The following is a 20,937-nucleotide window of genomic DNA, read 5'->3' as shown; positions in this document are numbered from 1 at the left end:
TTGTTTCAGACCCTGTTGGTTCTTAAAGCTATACTATGGGCTTCAGTAATTTGCAATAAAAAAAAAACAAAAAAAAAACACTCTGCAGAGAGTAACAGCTTTTTGGAATGAGGAAGTGTACAGAGCAAGGATCATGGTTAAAAAAATCTACTATTTTAATATTTATCCTTTAGTGTTTTTTTTTTCCCATCTCAATATTTAAACTCATTTTAAAAGCTGGAAGCTTACCTAAATCTAAACAAAACAGAAAAACCTGCATCAGTAAACACTTCTATTTGTGGTAAATTTGTATCATAGTGACAATTTAGTCCTTTCCTTAAAACTTCTGAAATAATACCCTTCATAATGCTATGAATTTGTAGTTCTTACTCACTGTACTTACACATTACTCATCCAAATCTGCAAATCCCATTTCTATCAGTTTCATATGAACTAGGTTGTGGTCATCTTCATACAAAGAAATAGTGACCTCTGGTGAAACAGCCTGAAAACCAGGAGTTGACAGAGTTTTAAGTAGCATGACAAAACCAGGTTCAAATCTCAAAAGCTGATTATTAATAACATTCACTCTACCAGCTATATTCTCAGCCCAAATGGAACTGTGAACATAAAACCAGTTCCTTTTACTACAAAGAGAAATAGTCTTTGAATAACAGGAATGCTCACAAAGTTTCCAATCGTGGATTAAGAAAGCAGCCACATAATTTCCTCTCTTCATCAGTGGTACCTTCACTGTAAAAGGTTCACTTTTTTTTCTTTAAATTAATAGAATTCACAGTAAAACAAATACACAGAAATTATACTAAGACTGCTAATAAGAATTTTAAGCCAAGTAAGAGCTAAAGGAAAGAAGAAAAGTTTCTCACAAGTATGGAAGCAGAGAGTTGTTTTCCTTCAACGCACTCCATCATAGCCCACAATGCTTCCATGCTCCATTCTGGGCAGTAAGGAATTCTCTTCTTGTTTTTATCATACACAGGAGGTCTAAAGCCAGCCAGCAGAGCTCGTACTGCCTGAACAGGATAATGCAGCAGATGAGAAGGTATCTGACGCAATCTAAAACAGAATGAAAACATTTACCTGTAACTATTTGTCAAGCTGAATGGTTTTTAAGGACAGAAAGATAGCTTAATGATTAATGCAGTTAAGTAAAGGTCTAGAAACTGCAATCAGAGTAACTGCTCTGCAAAAACTTGCTGGTATCATACTGAATAATTCAGTCAGGACTAGGCTTTCCAGAGGAATTCAGCATAGTAACACTCAAGAGGCAGACAAGAATCAGAGAGAATCCTCAGATTGTCAGGCACACCAGCTCCCTATTACAGYGACTGCTAGATTTGAGCAAGGAATGCAAAAAGCAAGTCACACAAGATAACAAGGGGACACAATGCAGGCTCCAAAACTGGCCTGTCTGGAAAATGACAGGGACCTTTGCAATCAGAAGTGTTCATTCCTCTAAGTGTTCTAGTCAAGTTACTGAAAATAGGTATTAGTTTTATATTATCTCCCACTTAACACTCTYTCCATCCAAGAAGCAAGAGGCAGAAGTAGAGCAGGAAGTGCAATCCTGAAAAAAAACAAAGCCTCTTTCCAGAACCCTAGTAGTTTGGGAAGCAAGTAGTCAGTTCAAATCCCCATTTTGCCTCATGTTAAGCAAGGACCTGTAGATACTTCAATGATCTCTACAGCAAGTTTATACAATTAAGTAGTATTCATACAAAGTCAAAGAGCTGCAACAGAAAAAAAATCATAAAATATTCATATATTTACCTGCTGGCAGGGACAACTGAAAAATTACCATAGTCAACAAACTGAATCAGGACCTTAACAGGGTCAAATTCTTTAACAGTAAGGAGCTTTGCTCTGTACCATAAACCATCATTATATTCAACAAGGCAAGGCATTTCTGTAAAAAGAAAAAAAACCCTCAAAATGAAGTGCAAACTAACTGAACTTTAGAATCATTTCTATTGCATGACTGGTATTTTCAACTTTTTCCTCTTTCTCTACTTCATATTGTTATTTTTTTCCTACACATCCTCCCAATTCTCTCTGCGCTCCAATTCACAATCATCACTATGCAATTTAAGTCAAGCTTTTACACTTCATACGGCAACCATGAATGGACAGAAGTCTCCATTTCACAAAAAGTAAGAACATATAAGAATAGTGGGATTATTTCTTACTCTCCAAGTGAGATTTATTTAAAGGTGTATAGAAACGTAATTATTTCTATTCCTCAGAAATAATTTCAGCCTTTTGTACAGCCACATGAAACAACAGGGAAAATAAAAACACTAATATACCTGTTCTGAAGTTTGTTAAAGGAGGAAGAGAAGCCACATTTTTATTGCACCACTTCAGGGCTTCATCAAGGCTCTCCAATGCAGAGTTGCCGTTGGTATCTCCCTCTGTGTTGGGCTGCATTTTAAGGCTCTCGGAAGGATCAAGGCAAATATATACCTATTCAGAGAAAAAGTTCTCATATTAAAAATTTTTACAGACTCGTTATTTTCAAATTTCAGTGATCAAAGATTATTAGAAGGATACTTGTTCCCATCTTGGAAAGATTCAGCATGGCCTCTCTCCCTTATTTCTTCTTTCCTTAACCTATTCTGAATAACTTCGTATTTACAACAAAATTCTTTCCAAAATAGGAGGAGGTCACTAGAATACCACATCTCCTAAAGTTAAAAAGTAAAAATGCAAGAAACATACATATTAGAGAGCATATCCATATAGGATATAGAGTTGTGTCTAATCAGGATTCCTCCCTCACACTACCTGGTAAATATTCATGCTTCATAATGGCAAACCCAAAGATTAATTTTAAAATTAATCACAGAAGAAACAAAACTTATTGATGTTCCATTCACCAAGTTCATGACTTGGTCCTCAGTATAATGTAGTAAGTCAAGAAAATGAAAGTTTAAGCAACATATATAAAAATACGCAGATTTTTAACTTACCTACCTGAAGAGATTTTCTAACTGAAGTCTTTGTGTTTTTTACAGAGCCATTTCAGAATATATATGATATTCTATTAACAGGCCAAAAAATTACTGAGTAGATTCTTTTTTAAATTACAATCATGATTCACCAGCAGTAAATAAGATTAATTTTCTAATTTATATAGTATTTATCAAGCCACAATTCCATCATGCAAATGCTACTTAAATCTACAGGAATCAAAAGCAAGATCTAACATTTCACAGCATTTATCCTGATCAAAAGCAAAACAGTTCTGATCTCTTACATAAAATGAAGTCAAAATGTTGGACTATAACACTTTCCCAGTAAGAAAGGAAACAGAACAGGCAATCAAAGAAAAGTCCTTAACTAAGGCGAACACACACTTTGTCTTGTACTTCATCAAAACAGATGAGTATGTTCAGTGCACATTGTTTTTGGAGATATATGTATTTCTTTAAGGAAGTAAGTGCGGTTAAGTGATTGTTTTAAATTCAGTGTTGTGGTCTAACATTAATTTGAGTACCATAAAACCAATTACGTGGTTAATGCTTTTACCGGGGGGAGGGGGAACACTATCAAGTAGTTCAATGTAAGTCAAACCACTTAAATCTAAGATCTTTTTGTGACACTATCAGCTTCTTACTGCTTTCTGCTTTCAGATTTGATTCAACAACCAAAGTCTGCATAAGAATCTTACTAATCAATCAGTATTACATTCAGCCTTTTGTCTAGGAGGCAACTAGAGGGCAGCTATTTGGGTTTGCACAAAATCAATGCTGAATCCCTGACCAAAGACAAATAACTCAATTATAACAGCCAGAAAATGTTAATATTTTATGTATATTCAGGTAATTTAGTTTTTGGAGGATACAGAAGAGAAAAACATCGCTATTCCCTCAAGTAAAAATCCAGTGACCTATTGTCTAATCACACAAGATGAATAAATACGTCTGAAAAATTAGACGTGATTCCAAGAATTCAATTTTTAGAGAAATGTGCAGTATTAATTTCTCTGCTTTCAGGAAAGTAATACAAATGAGAGTATTTCAAATAACAGTTTAAGGAACAGCTGTACTACACAAAAATCAGTATCAATAAATAAATAGCATCGTGCAACCTCAGTGATACTTCTTTGTATGTCTACAATCATTAACCATAATTTCTTGTTCATTAGCCTGATGAGACTGCAACATGCTTGTCTACAGTATCTATGAGACATTTATGAAACATACCTCTTTAGGGGACACAAGATGGGTAACTCTGACAGGAAAGGTATCTCCTGGAACAGGTAGAGATGGCAACGTGTATGGAGGCAAAACAGGAACATCTCCTTTAAGTAATTCCTAGACCACGACAGACTTTAGTCAATGTTCACATTTAGTAATAAACTACAAACTGTCCTTTTAATGACTTCTGATGAGAGGAATTATCTAATAATGTAAACAACGTGTCCTCAACAGAAAAATGTATTTATCAATTTATCTTTGGATTGTTTTTCAAAAAAAAGTTTTAGATAAAAGGAATAGAACTATTTAATACACATTTCTAAAATTTAATGAAGATAATTTCAGAAATGGTCCTAATGTGCTGACGTGATAACTTGTTTGCCAAAAATGGCTGAAGTATTTATTCCCTTTAAAGAGATACTTGGAAAGAAAGCTTAGAATACTTAGAAAGAAAAACGGAAGCAAAAGCAATTAAATGGCACAGATTAACCCAAATGCTCCATGTTCCTGCAGCTTGCCAGAGAAAAAGTTCTCTCTTTGGTGAAAGACAGAGTAATTTAACTCCTTTGCCAGAAGAATTATCACTCCTTTTAAAATGTAGTAGATTTTGCGAAGTACAGATAGGTATTGCTTCACCAACCACAAAAATCACAGAATGGCTGAGGTTGGAAGGGACCTCTGGAGATCATCTAGTCCAACCACCTGCACAAGCAGGGTCACCTACAGCATGTTAGACAGGGTTGCATCCAGGTGGGCCTTGAATATTTCCAAGGAAGGAGACTCCACAACCTCTATGGGCAACCTGTGCCAGTGCTCTATTACCCTCATAAGTAAAAAAGTTCTTCCTCATATGCAGGTGGAACTTCTTGTGTTTCAGTTTGTGCCTGTTCCCTCTTGTCCTGCTGCTGGGCACCCCTGAAAAGACTGGCCCCATCCTCTTGACGCTCTCTCTTAAGGTATTTGTATACATTGATAAAATCCCCTCTCAGTCTTCTCCAGGCTAAAAAGGCCCAGCTCTCGCAGCATCTCCTTACATGAGAGATGCTCAGTCTCCTTATCATTTTCATAGTCCTACGCTGGACTCTCYAGTAGTTCCATGTCTCTCTTGTACGTAGGAGCCCATACCAACATGGCACACTGCAGTGTGTCTGCCTCTAGTGCCAGATACTTCAGTTTCAGTTCTACATGCCATTAACCCATTTGGTTCACAACAAAGTAAGTTTTAGTGCATTAAATAATGTCCTTATAATGATGTGTCTTTAGAGCACAGAGCTCAGCCAGGTCCTAGCTCATGAGTACAGCTCTGAGTCTCTCTGGTACCTTAATACAATACATAATAAAAGGTACCAATTTCTCTAAAATAAATATGTCTTTATGTATCTATTTAATGAACAGACTTCACTACATCAAAAACTTGATCCAGAACAAACATGGAAGCAATCAGAAACATAACTGCAAAACAAAGCAACAAAGCCCGACTTGTATTTTCTGTAGCAGCTGACACAGAACAGAATACAAGAACTTTTAGGTATTTCAGTCTTAACAGGAAAACTATTTTTTCCAGCAAAAGTATTTTCTCGTAAGAGAGAAAGAAAGTCTTGCTAAATGACGTACTAGTAAAGGAAGGATGTCTGAAGAGCCCCTTGCTTGGTTGTATTGTAGATACATACAGGAAACTAAACAGCAGAATTCTGCAAAACAGCCAGAGAAACTGTGACAGACAATCCTATTACAACCGGCTGCAAACAATCAACTGAAATTTCAGCTTCGTTCTAACTGCGCACTGCAGGTAGTGCAGGTGGATATCTATCTCCATGAGCTCTTCTGCATGTTTTTGAAAGAACGAACTGCATTAGTATTTTTGCTGCTATCATTAGGAACCTTTTCTTATTGCGAGTAGATGATTAGTTACTGTTAGATCTACCACACTTCAGCATAGACAGTCCAATTTCAGACAGCAATACTGTAAGGATGTCCACCAAGACATGTTTAAGAGTCCCCTATTTCAAACCGCTGTCCTTCATTCTTTCTGCCTTTGTATATAGTATTTAAAAATATAAAAATGGCTTATATGAATTGCTCTTATGTTTGGAAAGGCACAGCAGAAATCATGCAGCAATTTACACACTGCAAAATTCCATATATCTAGTAAGGCAACTCAGGAGATTTAACACTCTTGCCTTGCAGCAATAAAAATTGAATTCAAAGTAAATGGTAGGCTTCACTGCAAGTGTGTTATGTTGTATTCTATACCACATAAAAAAAACTTTGGTTATGAACAGCCTGCTTGACCTTACCCAGCAATGTGAGGCATTTAACAGCATCTTTAAAATCATGTAGTCTGAAGTGATAATCTGGCAAATCTCAAATACTCTATTTCCCTGAAAAGGGCAGGGTATCTAGACTTTACTCTCATATTACCAAAACAAAAGCATAAATGCCTTTTAGGAGTTTGCAGAAGGCTTTTCCACTAGTCTTGCTGCAAACATCAGTGACACAGCATGCCTTCTTGATGCCAGAGATGGTGGGACTTAAGACCTGCACAGCTGGCCTTTAACATCTGTTCACAATCACTTGACTTTTCAATTCCTTTCAGACCTGTCTTGTTGCATTCCTGACAGAAAACATCTTATGGTATCTGGCAGGTCTTTTAGTTAGATCAACAGATCATTGTTTTTAGAGGAAATTAATTACCTCCTGAAAAACAGAGAACAGGGACAAGAAAAGTCAGCCTTCATGCAGTTTAAGTGTCAAACTTTATAGAAATCTCAGTGCTGGAATTTGTAATGATGCATGTTGTAGAGCATTATCAACAGCACTATATGCTCACTCATTTAGGATGGAAATCCACACAAATCGTTACAGTATCAGTGCCTGAGAAATCTACCCTTTTTATGCTGCTGCTGCTTCTGCCTGATTCTCAACACTGGACTAAAAGATTTTTCTCTCTGCCTGAAGTAACACTGATCTCTCCTTGTAATTTATGACAACATGGAACAGCTCCTGGTGATGCTGGAAGCATTCAGATTGACAAATCAGTAATATCAAAGTCTTCTCAGCACTGTCTTTGGTGTAATTCATTTAGAAGGCAGACAGATGATGGCTGAATGTAGTTGGCTTATATACCTGACTGACTAGTCGAAACCTTCCCTCCCCCCCCCCCCCCCAAAAAAAAACTCAAAACAACAACAACAGAAAAAAGATCCCTGTCATCTCAAGGGTGAACTGAGAAAAGTCTGGCCATTTATTCAAAGATACAGCAACGATGTTCAACATTTATTTAGATTAATTAACTTAAGAAAGAACAAAGCTTAAACTCTGTAAGTTTAAGTATCTCACAGTAAAGGGGTTTATCTGGAATTCAGTTAAAGACAGTAGCAGTCTACATAAGGAATTTTGAATCGATTTTGGTTCAGATGGGTTGACGGAAACAGCTTGCAGTCAACTGCTATAGGAAAGGTACTTTTAAGTATCTGTGAGAAAAATCTTTTGTTAGTTAAGCCTGAGCTAAGAACAAGCAAATCAAGCCTTTACCTGTCAAACGAAGCAGGTCCCCTATGCCTTAATATGTGAGCACAAGAAAGCCTAGGGCTACCTGGTTCTGACTCAAAATTGCATAAGAACATCTTCCCCCCACCACCCCAGCCCTGGCAAAATCTCCATCCCCTCAAAACAATTCAAACAAAAAAACCCAGAGTGTGATGATCTTGTGTAAATATGTGTGTTCTGAGAACACATATCCACTGTTGTAGGCTCATCCAGAACCCTTGAGGTTCAGGGTTCTCCAATATCCTGCTGCCTATTAAGGAGCTTTTTGCATGGTGATGGAGCTAGGATTAACATACCATAGCAAAGACTGAAGATTGTAGTGTTACTAGCTCCTAAACTGACCTATGCAGTTCAACAGAAGGGTATGTCAAAGAGAGGAACATATTCGCAGCAAGGCAACAGCGTAGCGGATCTGTACAAGGAGCTTAGTGTCCCTATTAACAGAACTACAACACCTAAAAGGATGGAACAACAGCACTTACCGAGTCATTTACATAAAACCACAGATCTGAAGTAATGAAATAACGCCACAGAACTCTAAAATAGTAAAATATTTAGTGACTATGCTTTTTGTAACAACCACCTCCTTTAGTCAACGTAGAATAACGGCTAGATTATAAGGCTTACTGTTTAGCCTCTACAACTGAGCCCAGAGAGGTATTATCCAGATGAAATTTAAGAAGGGTACTTGATCTGAATGAGCTAGGTCTGAAAGAAATAGTAACACCCTACTAAAGACGAGAAAAACAGGCTTTCCAATAATTTGTGTTTAAATGCTCTTCTGACATTAACTGCTAATCTGTTCAAAATGATAAAAATACTACCATATTAATATCCTTTTTAAAGTAAGATTCAGATGAGCACAAGAACTAATTACACTTTAAGCAGAAGTGCAGACAAAAATCTGCTTTCAGAAAGGAGTTCGAAAACAAACTCTTGGCAACTCACCATTCCATACAGTTTTAGCAACATGTTGTTTGTATACTTTTTATGCTAGAGAGCTGTATTATTTAGTCTTACTGCTATTTATGTTGCGAAACTGTATAGAAATAATAATAATAAAAAAAACTATTACAAAAAGAAAAAACAAGAGTCACAACAAGCAATTGAGTATGCTTTTTAATTTCAAAATAATTACAATAGCAAAAGGAAAAAAAAAACACTCACCAGCTTTGACATGTCCTGACAAACTTCAACAAGGCAGTACTTTTGGCATGCCATGAGGGAAGAAAGTGACATTCCATCAATATACAGGCTGATGGACAATTTGCCCCATGGATTTTCTGGTAGTTCCTACTTACACAAGACAAAAAAAAGATTATAACATAAAAGTGTGACTGAGGCTTTAAAAACAGCGGCCACAAAGTTCAAACCTGTGGTTCCTATCAGCACCAGAACTATAGATATAGTACTACATTGTTTAGTGTAAACAGTACCCACAGGTATCATTAACTGTAGATACTTATAAGTACCATCAAGGACACAAAATCAGTAAGAATGGCTATTAAGAGTATGACAGAAACAGAGTATGACTGCATGTATTGCTGGAATAGCCACACTGACTACCCAGTCTAACACTGAAACATTCTCTCACGCTTGCTCAAAGATAAACCCTCTTCTTTCACAATTTATCATTACAAACTACATTACCTGAAATCGTAAGTTTTTCAGGAGATAACATATAATGCTATAGGAAAACATAAAATATCTCATTTAAGCATGTCCATACTTATTTTCATCCAATTTTGTTCAGTTACARTTGGATTCAGAAGAATTTCTAATGTTGGTAGGTTACATGGTTTGTAGAATGCAAACTGGCCAATTCAGTGGCATGGAATACAAACAAAGCAAAAAGCTTTAATATGTTTAAAGAAGACATCTAAGGCCTGGTATTTTTACAAAGGTAAAATCATGGGAGAAAAAACTTTAGCCTTTTATTACCCTTCCCCCTCAAAGACAGTATAAAGATTGAGGACCAAATTATTTTTGTCCAAGACATGTATTTATTGTTATGCTACTTGATCTAGTATTTATAATGTAAGTTAAAAAAATATAAAAAAAGGTAAAACAGTAAGCCTCAATCCTCATCTATGAATGAATGAAGCTACCTGAACATGTACTTCAACCTTTTCATCTGTAAGTAGTTCTTGAAGGAGATCAATTGCATCCTGCTGCCAAAAATTTCCAATCTGTTCAGTGAAAGGAAAAGACAAATCCCCAAAACAGTAAGATGCTAACAAGGAATATTCTATTATTCCTAAAACAGTAAGATGAAAATGTGTGTTTATCACTGAAAAATTTAACAATGAAAACACATCATTAATTTGATTTTCTACAACAAACATGTTGGTACACTGGATTTTACTGTTTGACAAAGCTGACCACACTGGATTTTACTGTTTGACAAAGCTGACCAGCAATTTTTAAATCTTGAAATCATTAAGAGGTGCTGCTTACTGAGTCTAACCACTACTATATACATAATCATTAAACTATGTACAATTACATTAAACATAGCCCAAACATACAGAATTATGCTTGAAGATAACAGATAACAGAAAACACACAATGCTTAAAATTTACCTTGCAATCAATATTTGTCTCCCAATCTGTAGGCCCAGAATCCTATCTTTCTTAACGTATCAATTTAATTGTTTATAGCAACAAAAACGTTTTCCTTAAACTAATCCAGTTGTTTTGTTAAATTACTCAAATTTGAACTGTCATTTTTTAAAGGTAAGATGTGATAAAATGTGAAAATGCTACTTAGGTATCAACTACTTACTTAGACTAGCAACATACTCTAAAACAATTCATGTGTTATTACTTTAGCACAACAGATTGTTTCTTGCATAGCTGGAGTTCTGAATGATACACATACTTCTGCAGGACATCAAGGTTTACATTTTCTGGCCATTCTGTATTAAGAAACACAGGCCACACCTGCTGCTGCTGCTACTGTAAAGTGAACAGTCACTTCAGAATACCGTCTGGCCAGATAGTGCTGTGTTCTCCTCACAAAGATTTAATTCCCAAGGAGTCCTTCCCAATGACAGCAGTTTTTGAAACACAGTCACTTCATAAAGCACTCTGGCCCCTTCTGCCTAAAGACTGTCTGGCTGAAATGATCCTGGCCAGCTATTGTCTGAGTTCTCACAGATTCATCTGCTAACACAAGCAAAAATACCAGAAACACCCACAAATAACTCTCAACCTTTATATGATTAAACAATGTATCAATCTGAATACTGCTAGAAAGTCCAAGTCTAAGTTTCGCATTACTCACTGGCACAGTGTTGTAGAGCTGACATGGTATACAAAATGGAGGAATATCAGTATATAAGGCAGTTGGATACAGATGACACTGGGGGATCTTCTCAATGGAACCACAGTCTACGTACTGCACCTATATGAAAAAGATGTTTCTCGAAATAATTCCAATATATACACACACACACACACACACACACACACACACACACATATATATATTTAACCAAGTTTATCACAGGAATGGTTCACTTACAGAAATGAATTTCTGGAGAAATAAAACAGCTTGCTGATATATATAAGATGTGACAAAGCAGAAATAAGGAAGGAATTAAAGAATTGATATGGATTAGAAGGCTTAGAAGGCCAGTCTCTAAATTTGATCCTACCTTACGTGCAATAAGCTACAGTAGTTTAATACTGATATCTGAAAGATATACTAATTTTATGAACAAGGGAAGTATCAGACTTAGAAACTTATATTCAAAGAGCATAACTAGACTTCAAGAAACTAGGTAAGACTAACTGCTAATAAGAAAAAGTTGTTGTGTATCTGAGCAGCAGGAAGATCTTAAACAGATAATGACTACTTGGGGGTGGTGGTGGTGGGGAAAGCTAAACAAAAATGCTTTCAAGGTATTCTGCATATGATCACAATCAAAGTATTTAGTCTTTTTTTTCTTTCTTTTTTCTTTTAAAGGGAAGGGATTACTTAGAGATGACCAAGGATGTTTTCTTTTTTATTTAGGATCCTTTGTCATCCAGAGTAATTATAGCAAAATTGTGACAAATGAAATAGGCAGACAATTCACCTTTAAAATAAATGGAAAAATCAGAATGGAAAATGATTACAACTTTAAGCAGATTAAGTATCTGGACAGCCAAGTCACCCAAATGAAAAAAGGAGCAATCATAGGTTTAAAACAAAACCAAACATCATCAAAAAAACATGTACAGGTACACGCATGCATGCACACTCTCTCACACACACACATATGAGAGATACATAATCAAACTTACCTGGAGAGTACCACCACCAAGTTCTGTAACTTTACCTCGATACCACATGGTATCTGACCCTCTGATAACACAAGCCTCTCCCTTTTTCCAACAGTAGGGTTCCAGAAGACCAAGGCATTTGAAGTTACACTGTATTTCACTCATCAATTTGTTTAGTTCATTTACTGAAAGAAAAAGTTTTCCAAATGCTAATTTCAAAATGGTCTAAAATGCGTTAGTGCAACTTATTTTAATCAACTGGAGAATAGCAGATTCAGATGAAGACACTATAAACTACCTGTGCCACTCCAAAAATGTTTCTCAACACTGATACATAAGGTTTGTTCAACTTCTAAGACTAGTAGGTAACTTACTACTTAAACAAGATTTAAGTGTATTTGCAATAGTAAAGCCATCAGTAATTCTGGATTTGAAATCTCAGAAAACAAGATTCTAAGTTTTGCAGTTGCTACTTTGACAGTAGTAATGATAGCAGCAGCCATCAACAAGACAACAGATTCCCCAAAGCAGCAGCAGGAGGCCATGAGACATACAAGACAGGTCTCCAAAAGACTCTCTTCTAATTTTAGTTTACAGCAACTACTACAAGAACAACATAGTCTTCAGTGGGAGGAATTACTGTACTTTTTTTCCAAATCTTTATGACACAACTTAGTAGTTAGATGTATTTGTACAGTAGAGTGAAAAAAAGATTGTTTTCATACCAATATATTTTTCTGCAGCACAATGTACTAACAGGGTTCAGAAGATACAGCATCTGTTAGGTAAAACTGTACTACTTTCAAGCATTTTGAAATAGAAAATATGCCAAGATACAAAATCTATTACACTAAAGAAGAAAACTGGGCATTGAGCTTACACTGAAGACACTTAAAAAAACAGTGATACTTGAGAATCAACTGAGTTTTCAACAACGCGTAAGATGTATGATTATTAGAAGTAAAATGTATCACAATCTCAACATTACAAAATAAAGCACTTGCTGCTTTACACAATATTGCCTAGAGAAACAAGGTAAGTAACTTGCTTGTCTGAGTGTTTTGCATTTTCTAATTTATTGTTGGGGATGGATGGACAGAACAGTTTATTCTGATCTTTTTAAATGCAAGGCACTGCCTTACAGGGATTTGGATTTTTTTTCCCCCAAAGTTGTTGAATTTCTACATAGTTAGACAGAAGTAAGTAGATAAAATGTATGCACATGCATACACACACGCATGAGTACTCATCGTATCTAAAGAACAGCAATTCCAAACAGGAAACTGGCAGAAAAACGTTCTGACATTACCGCAGCTGTTGGATTCATAAACACAGATACATTTCCTTCTATGTAATCTTACCTAATGATACTGGTATCACATAAATAGTCCCATCGTGTCCAACACAGCTTACTACAGCTTGAAAAATTTTTGTTTCAGGTATAACAGGAGGTTTATACACTTCATCCACTCCTGACTGAAGCAGTGGCTCCTCTGTCTGATTTGATTTATGTTCTCTCTCAGAAAGAGTGATGTCTTTCTCTGGAGCAGCAGCACTGTTTACTGCACATGTAGTTTCTGAATTACAACCATCTAATTGTGAGTTCTCTTGTTCTAAATGTACTTCAAGATGTTCCTTGGAGATTGAGCCAGCTGCATCGGCTTTATCAGTTCTAGTAGATTCAATCAAATCACATCAACATATCAAAAGATGAACAACTTGAAAAGTGAAAAGAATAAAGTAATAACAAAAAAAACCCCAACAAACCACAGAGATAGCAAACGCTTGTTAAAAATATTGTCAGAATCTCATCCACTGACTTAAATAACTGAAATATGCAATGGATACAGTTAACAGTATTTTCCTCACCTAAGTCCACTTAAAATGGTGTTTTGTTTCTATTTACGTTGTAGAGGACAACTCAAGTTTTCATTGTACTTATTAGCTTACCACAATTTGAACCCGAGTCTGAAAGAACATAAAAGTGTCCGAACCTTCTGTTTCTAAAAGCCAAACCCTTTTTAATAAGGTGTTCTGAAATATCAATAAATTGTCCTGCTTCATCTTTGCAAAGAATTTTCACAGGCAACGGACAAGCCACATCACTTTCCTGGTTTGAAAAAAAAAAAAAAGTGTCATACAACATCTTGCAATATGCATTTTCTAAAAGCTACAGATGTATTATACATTTAATTTGTACTGACTATAGATCAGACTCTGTCAAGCAACTGATGCCAGAACAGGAAATGTAAACTTTATTTGTATTATAGCTTCTATCATATTTAGAACAGTCGGTTAGATATACGAAGAAAAAAAAACCACCACCACTCAAAAAGCAGAGCAGAACCTTGCTTCTTCCCTCAGCTATTTTCTTGAACAAACTGCCAAATACTTGTTTTTCTCTACCAGGAACATTAAATCTACCCATAGATAACCTTGCTCAGTGCTTTTATTTCCAGATACACTGTAAAAACCTCAGTGGCAGCTACAAACAAACACTGAACAAATAATAATTATTTTTTTTTTACTGATGGAAGAAGTCTAACATAAATGACGTTCATACAGTATTGGACCTAAAAGTGACCTGGTATTTCAGTTTCTGAGGCTTGAAAACTACAACAGCAGCTGCTGAAGTTATTCTCATCAAGAACATCGGCATTTTGCTGAAAAACTTATCTGTCCGTAAGAGATATCAGTGCCCAATGAACCCAAATATTTTAAAATTATACCTCAGTAACTAAGTATATGTAAGATTTTCTTTTTACACTGTGCAGCCAAATTGCTCTAATGCTCTAGTAACAACAATTACACAGGAAAAAAAAAGCATCTTTTCCTTTATAGTGAACAGCAATCTAAAGTTCCATTCATATTAAGAGTAAAAGTGTTTTGCAAAATTAAATTAATGAATAAACAATTTAATACAAATTTCATGAATACTGCTGCTTTGAATTACAAACCTGTATAATTATTTTCGCTTGTGCCCCAGTTAGGTAATAGGATACACATTCACATACAGTTGCTGTCCACTGCATGCTTCCACCTGTTGGTCTGGCAGGAAACAGATTAAAATTTCCTTTAATAGAAGAGAAGTTTGCTTTAATGACCATCTTCTAAGCATTCTACCCTTCTTCCAAGGTAGAAGGTAGAGCCTTCTACCAAGCCTCCAATGTTTTGAAAGTGCTTGTATTGCAAAAAATACAAAAAAAAAGACAATTTGTATTACAGTTAACAGTAAAAAGAAATGGTTATTTGGCTTTGGATTGGTATGACAGAAGAACTCAAAAATAAGAAAACAAACTTTCACAATCTGAGAGAATCAGAAGCAAGTTTTAAAAGAACCTGGGAAAACCACAGTTCATCTGCAAATTGGGTATTCTGTATTCATTCATGATTGTTTTCTTTCCAGTATGGACAGCACACAAATAGAACAGTTTGCTTCTTGTTTCTGTAGTTTGGAAAAGAGAAACCTGTACACTTTAATGAGATCTAACTCATCTTAAATTCTGTGCTAAAGAAAAAAGCATTCAGGGAAATCAGGAAATCCTATGCTATCTGTCCAGTGTTTTAATTCATCCTATGCAAGTTTTTTTCTTTCTGCATCAGATTTTGTGCTTTACTAGTATGTAGCATAACCCTAGGTAAAAGCCTTTACAACAAACAACAGCTGCCACACAGTTTTTTCTTTATATAAAAAGCAAACGATATCCAGATCCCAGGTCATCAGTGCTAAAACCAAGACAATATTAAGTTTTGTCATTACTAGGTTTCTGATACTACTATTTCAGTGTAAGGGAAAGGCTACCTTATATCTACCAAGCAACATTCTATTGCTAACGTCCTCATTATCTTCATATTTTCCTCAAGTTTTCTTAGACAGCTGATATCCACTGTTTTTACAGCTCCGGAATCATATAACATAACCTGTTACAGAGAAGAAACACAATGAAACAGAAAAAAATCTCTTAACATCATTTGCAATAAATGCTAATTCAATGCATATGTATTTTATATACATATATACTGTGTATATACATACACTCATATATATATATATATATACACACACACACACACACACAAAAACATTAGCAGCATTCACAATGAAGTGAAATTATCAGGGAATGCCACACAGATTACCACTGACCTCTGCACTGAAGTACTTCACACAACACAAATGATGATAACACAATACAGAGAGGCTGAAACCCACAAATGTGTTCAAAGGGGGTTGAACAGTCAAAGAGAGTAAGCCTGCCAGGTTACCAAACATGACAGTACTGTTGTGCCTTCAACTGAGAAATCCCACAACTCTCATTGCTAGAAACTGGGGAAGTACATCCGAAGAGTTGCTCTTTATCTGCCTTATTTATTATAAACCTCCCATAAGCATCTATGATAGATGCTACTGAAAAGAGAATACTGGGATTAATGGATTTTTGTCTGATCCAGTAGAGTAGGTTCTTGTGCAACAGGAAGAATGAACCAGCAAAACTGCTGGCCTGAAAAGCTGAATCCAAGCCCTTCTCAGTCAGGTAAGATTAGCACTGATGTTTATATTGCTCCCAATCATGACACTGAAGTTATCTACAAACATTACTTTTTCTCAAGGATGCGAGCAGCTGAAATGGTAATAACGTGGGCCCACTGTTCACTGAAACAAAGACATAATTAAGACGAGTATGTTTGGGATCTCAAAAGCCCTGTTAGAAGCATCTGGACTTCTAACTTCTAGATAATGACAATCTTAGGAAAGGGAAAAAAAAGAAAAAAACAATACCAAAACCCACTAAATCCTTCAGTAGACATTTTTACTGGTGGTGGTACTACAAATTAGGGAACAATTCCTCTTCCACTCCACACACATGCCAGTGCCTGCAAAATAACTGTACCTGCCCAAAAAGCTGCCCACAGAAAGAATAAATTTTTTTTAAAAAAAGGGGGAAAAAAAGGAAAAATAAATTCAAGTAAAATCCTCAGGGAAATGTTTCAAAAGGCAGGCCACCAAAAATATAGCAAGAAACGCAGTAAAGACTTAGCTTACTATGCACAAAGTTAAAAAAAAAAAACACAAAAAAACCCCAAAGGAAATAATGAAGCTTCGCTAAGAAATCAGATGGTAGCAAAATGACAAAATTCCTAAGGTTATGTCCAACAGACAAGGAAATGCTAAGGGAAGCTGGATGTAGAAAGCAAGCAGACAAGCAGACAACATGTACAACTGACTGCACAAGAGCTGATGTCCATTTACAGAGTGTGCATTTGGATTTAATAATAACGCTATCTTCTGCAATTCTTGGTGATGCATACACACTCCTACAAAGAGTGTGCAGGTATCTAGACTGTTACCTGGAAAAAGAAAACTTCTTTTCTCCTCCTTTGGTTACCTTAGTACAAATAAATTTGCAAGCCCAGAAATGCTGGAATAGCTTGTTTCCCACTTCCTAAACAGTAACAGATATCCTAGCCTGAATTACTGCTATTACTATACTAGATCTTTTCTGAACTATACAATCAATAACAACAAAATCTCTTTCAAATCTTTAAGACTGGAAAGAAATCTAAGCACAGTCAAACAGGAACAGAATCACTGAGGTTGTGAAGAACTACGATGGTGAGTATCTAGTCCAACTTCCCTGCTAAAAACAGGGTCAGCTACAGTAAGAGTTGCTCGGGGTTGTGTTCAGTCAGGTTTTGAGTATTGGCAACAATGTTAAGTCTACAACTAAGCAACTCACTACCAGCATTAAGTCAACTTTACAGGAACAAAGCTTTTTTTTTTTTTTTTTTTTTTTTAATCTTGAAATGCAGATTCTTGCATTTCAGTTTGTGCCCCTTTGTCTATTCTCCTGTCACTAGGCACCAGTCTGACTCTGTTTTCTTTGCTCCTTCCCATCAGGTATTTATACAGTGACAAGATGCACCCCGATCCTTCTCTTCTCCTGGCTAAACAGTCCCAGCTCTAAGCCTCTCTTGCTACGACAGGTGCTCCCGTCCCTTAATCACCTTCATGGCCCTTTGCTGGACTTGCTCCGGTGTATGTCTGTTCTCTCTCGTGCTGGTGAACCCCAAACTGGGCATAGTGCTCCAGATGTGGTCTCACCTAGGGCTGAGTAGAGGACAATCATCCCTTGCCCTGCTGGCAGTACTCCTCCTAACGTTGGCCTCCTTTGCTACAAGACAAATTGCTGGCTCACCCCCAAAATCCCCAGGTCCATTTCTGCGAAGCTGCTGTGCAGCCAGTCACCCCCCAGCCTGTAATGGTGCATGAGATCATTCCGGTCCAGGGGCAGGACTTTGCACTTCCCAGGGCTAAACTTCATGATGTTCCTGTTAGCCCTTTTCTCCAGCTTGTCAAGGTCCCTCTGAATGGCAACACTCCYATCTGGTCTATCAATCACTCCAAGTGTTGTACTGTCTGCAAACTTGCTAAGCATGCACTCTCTCATCCCTGCAGGCCTCCTGCCACCTTTGCTTGATTTACTGCACACGGGGATGGACTGTTCTTGACCTTGAAGAAGGTAATGCTTAAGAAATCAGGCAGGTCTCCTGGACTACTCTTCCCTCCAGGACTCTATCGCCTGTGGTTCTTCCAAGTACATTCCTAAATAGGCCAAAGTCTGCTGTCCTGCAGACTCTGCTGATGGCTGCAATCTTGCTTTTCACCTTTCCTGCTTCTCTCAGGATTCTGAGCTCCAGCACCTCATGCTCCCTGCAGCCAAGGCTGCCTCCAGCCTTCACATCCCTGAGCAGTTCCTCCTTGTTTGTAAGTACAATGCCCAGCAAAGCACATCTCTTATTGGCTCCTCAGTCACTTGTGTCATGAAGTTATCCTCGATGGACTCCATAAACCTCTAGGATTGCATGTGCCCTTCCAGCAGATAACAAAATGGCTTAAATCCCCCACGAGGACTAGGGTCTGTGAACATGAGGCTTCTTCTAGTTGCCTCAAAAAGGCCTCATCTACTGCTTCTCTTCTTCCTGATCAGGCAGCCTGTTGCAGACACTTGCCACAACATTGCCCACACTGGTCTGCCCTCCAATCATAATGGATATGCTCTCAGCTGGGTCATCTCCAGACAGCACTCCGTGCATTCCAGCTGCTCTCTCACATAAAGGGCAACTCCTTCTTCTCACCTTTCCAGCATTTCATATACTAATAATGTAATGATTGTTATAATACGAACTGTAGGTTATATATAATACAGTAATTTTAAGTAATTCCAGCCTTTCCAACTTAAGTGGAAAAACAGTTGTTTGAAAACTCCTAGTTTTGGAAGGCAAAGATTTTACAAAACCTAAATGTCAGGAAGTCTCTCTTTTGCTTTCAGTTAGTAAGATCCAGCGACATAATCTGATGATGCTGGAGGGAACTAATTGTAATCAAGACCTGGATTATCTATATGACTACAAAGCCACTCTTACTTTTGAGTTAAGTAGTTATCTACTCATAAAATGCATGTTCCTGATGCTTTTTTCTTTTTTTTCTTTTTAAATGGGTGCAACAAAAWGTACGCTTAAAGCAGCACTGTGAGAAAAGTCACTGGATGGAGTGTTACATGTATTTGGCACAGTGCATCAGTATCAGTTTACGGTTCAAGGAACAGCGTACTTAGAGATGTTCATGTGGTGGTGGAATTACTTCAACCAACTCTATCTCTTATCAAGGATTACTAGGTTTGGCTAACTGCCATCTTGAAGATCATATTGCTTCCGGAATCTGAGCCAAACTGTATCTTGGGAATCTGTGCCATGTTGCTCCGTGTACTGTAATCACACATGAAGTCAATCTCATGAACCTTCCTCAACTATCAAGTGCCCTGCTAAATTACTGTCTCATCGAAACTCAGGAAGTATCTTCCTTACAGCAGTGTATAACGTAACTGGAAATAAACTCTAGACAAAAGCAAAAGGCTGTCTGAGAAAACAGTAACACAAAAACAAGAACTCAAGATGTGAGATTATTTATCAATTATTTATCAATGAATCCTCAAAAACTTTAGAAATATAAGTATGAATCTTCTTATGATGATGTTTACCTCTGCAGTTGTTTCAGAGACAATTCTGCTTATTTGACCTCTTTGCCACTGTTTCCAATCACGTACATAAACAGCACAATGCATACTGGTTTCCCACTCCACAGACTCTGGCTGGGATTCTTCATAGATAGTAGCCATCTTCTCCTGTAAACTAACATCAACAAATACACTTTTCCAACAGTAAGATCTTACCCAATGAGTAAAGAGGTTTTTTTAATCAATTACTGCTTAACTAGCATACAGTAAAATTTTAAATAACTGTTTAACAAACACCTAGTACTGTAGCCTCTCCTTATGGCACATTAGAAACACATGAAATGGAGCTTAAAAACAGATGCAATCCAATCAGAATTGCTGAATTAATCTGAGAATTCTGACCCTTCTGTATAGCAATATACTCTTGATTATTTTCTCTTCACAACTTGAGAAGAATGTGACCCTCATTTAGTGCCATGACTAATTTAAGCACATTCCAGGTCAGTATATGCAAAGTACCACGGGAGAATTAACAGGTAGAAAACAAGTAACTTGCACTAAAGTGGTACTTGTCTCCAAGCAGTAGGCAGTATTACTTAAAGTTTGTCTTTCAAGTACCAAAGGAAGGTTGACATTATGTTCAAAAGTTGCTTTCAAGCTTTCCTAACAGCATATTAGAATCATGGAAAAAKAAATAAATTGACTGAAATTCTATGACTTAAAATACTGGTATTATTCAGTCAGATTCCAAACAAAGGAATAGAGAGGACAGAGTAACGAGCAGAAAGATTTAGTCTTTCTAGACAATATTGCATTTGCCAGGCTCCCTTATTACATCACAATTATTTGAAACAGGAGTTAGATCATACAGTTCATTCTGAATCACAGATATTTGATTAAACATAACT

The 20,937-nt window shown here is 36.7% G+C and overlaps 1 protein-coding gene across 1 annotated transcript in view; it reads right to left on the bottom strand.

Moving 5' to 3' along the window:
* Positions 1–385: 385 nt before the first annotated feature.
* The window catches only part of RNF17 (ring finger protein 17), a 52,978-nt gene continuing 32,426 nt past the window's right edge, over positions 386–20,937 (bottom strand). Inside the window, exons 23-36 of the mRNA XM_085309115.1 lie at positions 20,054–20,204; positions 15,820–15,938; positions 14,975–15,065; positions 14,012–14,127; positions 13,379–13,689; positions 12,039–12,202; positions 11,035–11,154; positions 9,857–9,937; positions 8,916–9,041; positions 4,206–4,316; positions 2,307–2,463; positions 1,771–1,906; positions 867–1,056; positions 386–484 (exon numbers count right to left, since the gene is read on the bottom strand). Of these exons, the coding sequence (XP_085165241.1) occupies positions 386–484; positions 867–1,056; positions 1,771–1,906; positions 2,307–2,463; positions 4,206–4,316; positions 8,916–9,041; positions 9,857–9,937; positions 11,035–11,154; positions 12,039–12,202; positions 13,379–13,689; positions 14,012–14,127; positions 14,975–15,065; positions 15,820–15,938; positions 20,054–20,204 (1,972 nt within the window). The remainder of the gene's footprint in view (positions 485–866; positions 1,057–1,770; positions 1,907–2,306; positions 2,464–4,205; positions 4,317–8,915; positions 9,042–9,856; positions 9,938–11,034; positions 11,155–12,038; positions 12,203–13,378; positions 13,690–14,011; positions 14,128–14,974; positions 15,066–15,819; positions 15,939–20,053; positions 20,205–20,937) is intronic.

The sequence above is a fragment of the Rhea americana genome, unplaced genomic scaffold, assembly GCF_003343005.1.
Source record: "Rhea americana isolate MKP2758 unplaced genomic scaffold, rheAme1 scaffold_29, whole genome shotgun sequence".
NCBI classification, from domain to species: Eukaryota; Metazoa; Chordata; class Aves; order Rheiformes; family Rheidae; genus Rhea; species Rhea americana.
Note: the sequence above shows the minus strand (reverse complement) of the source record. Positions and strands in the feature narration are given on the sequence as shown.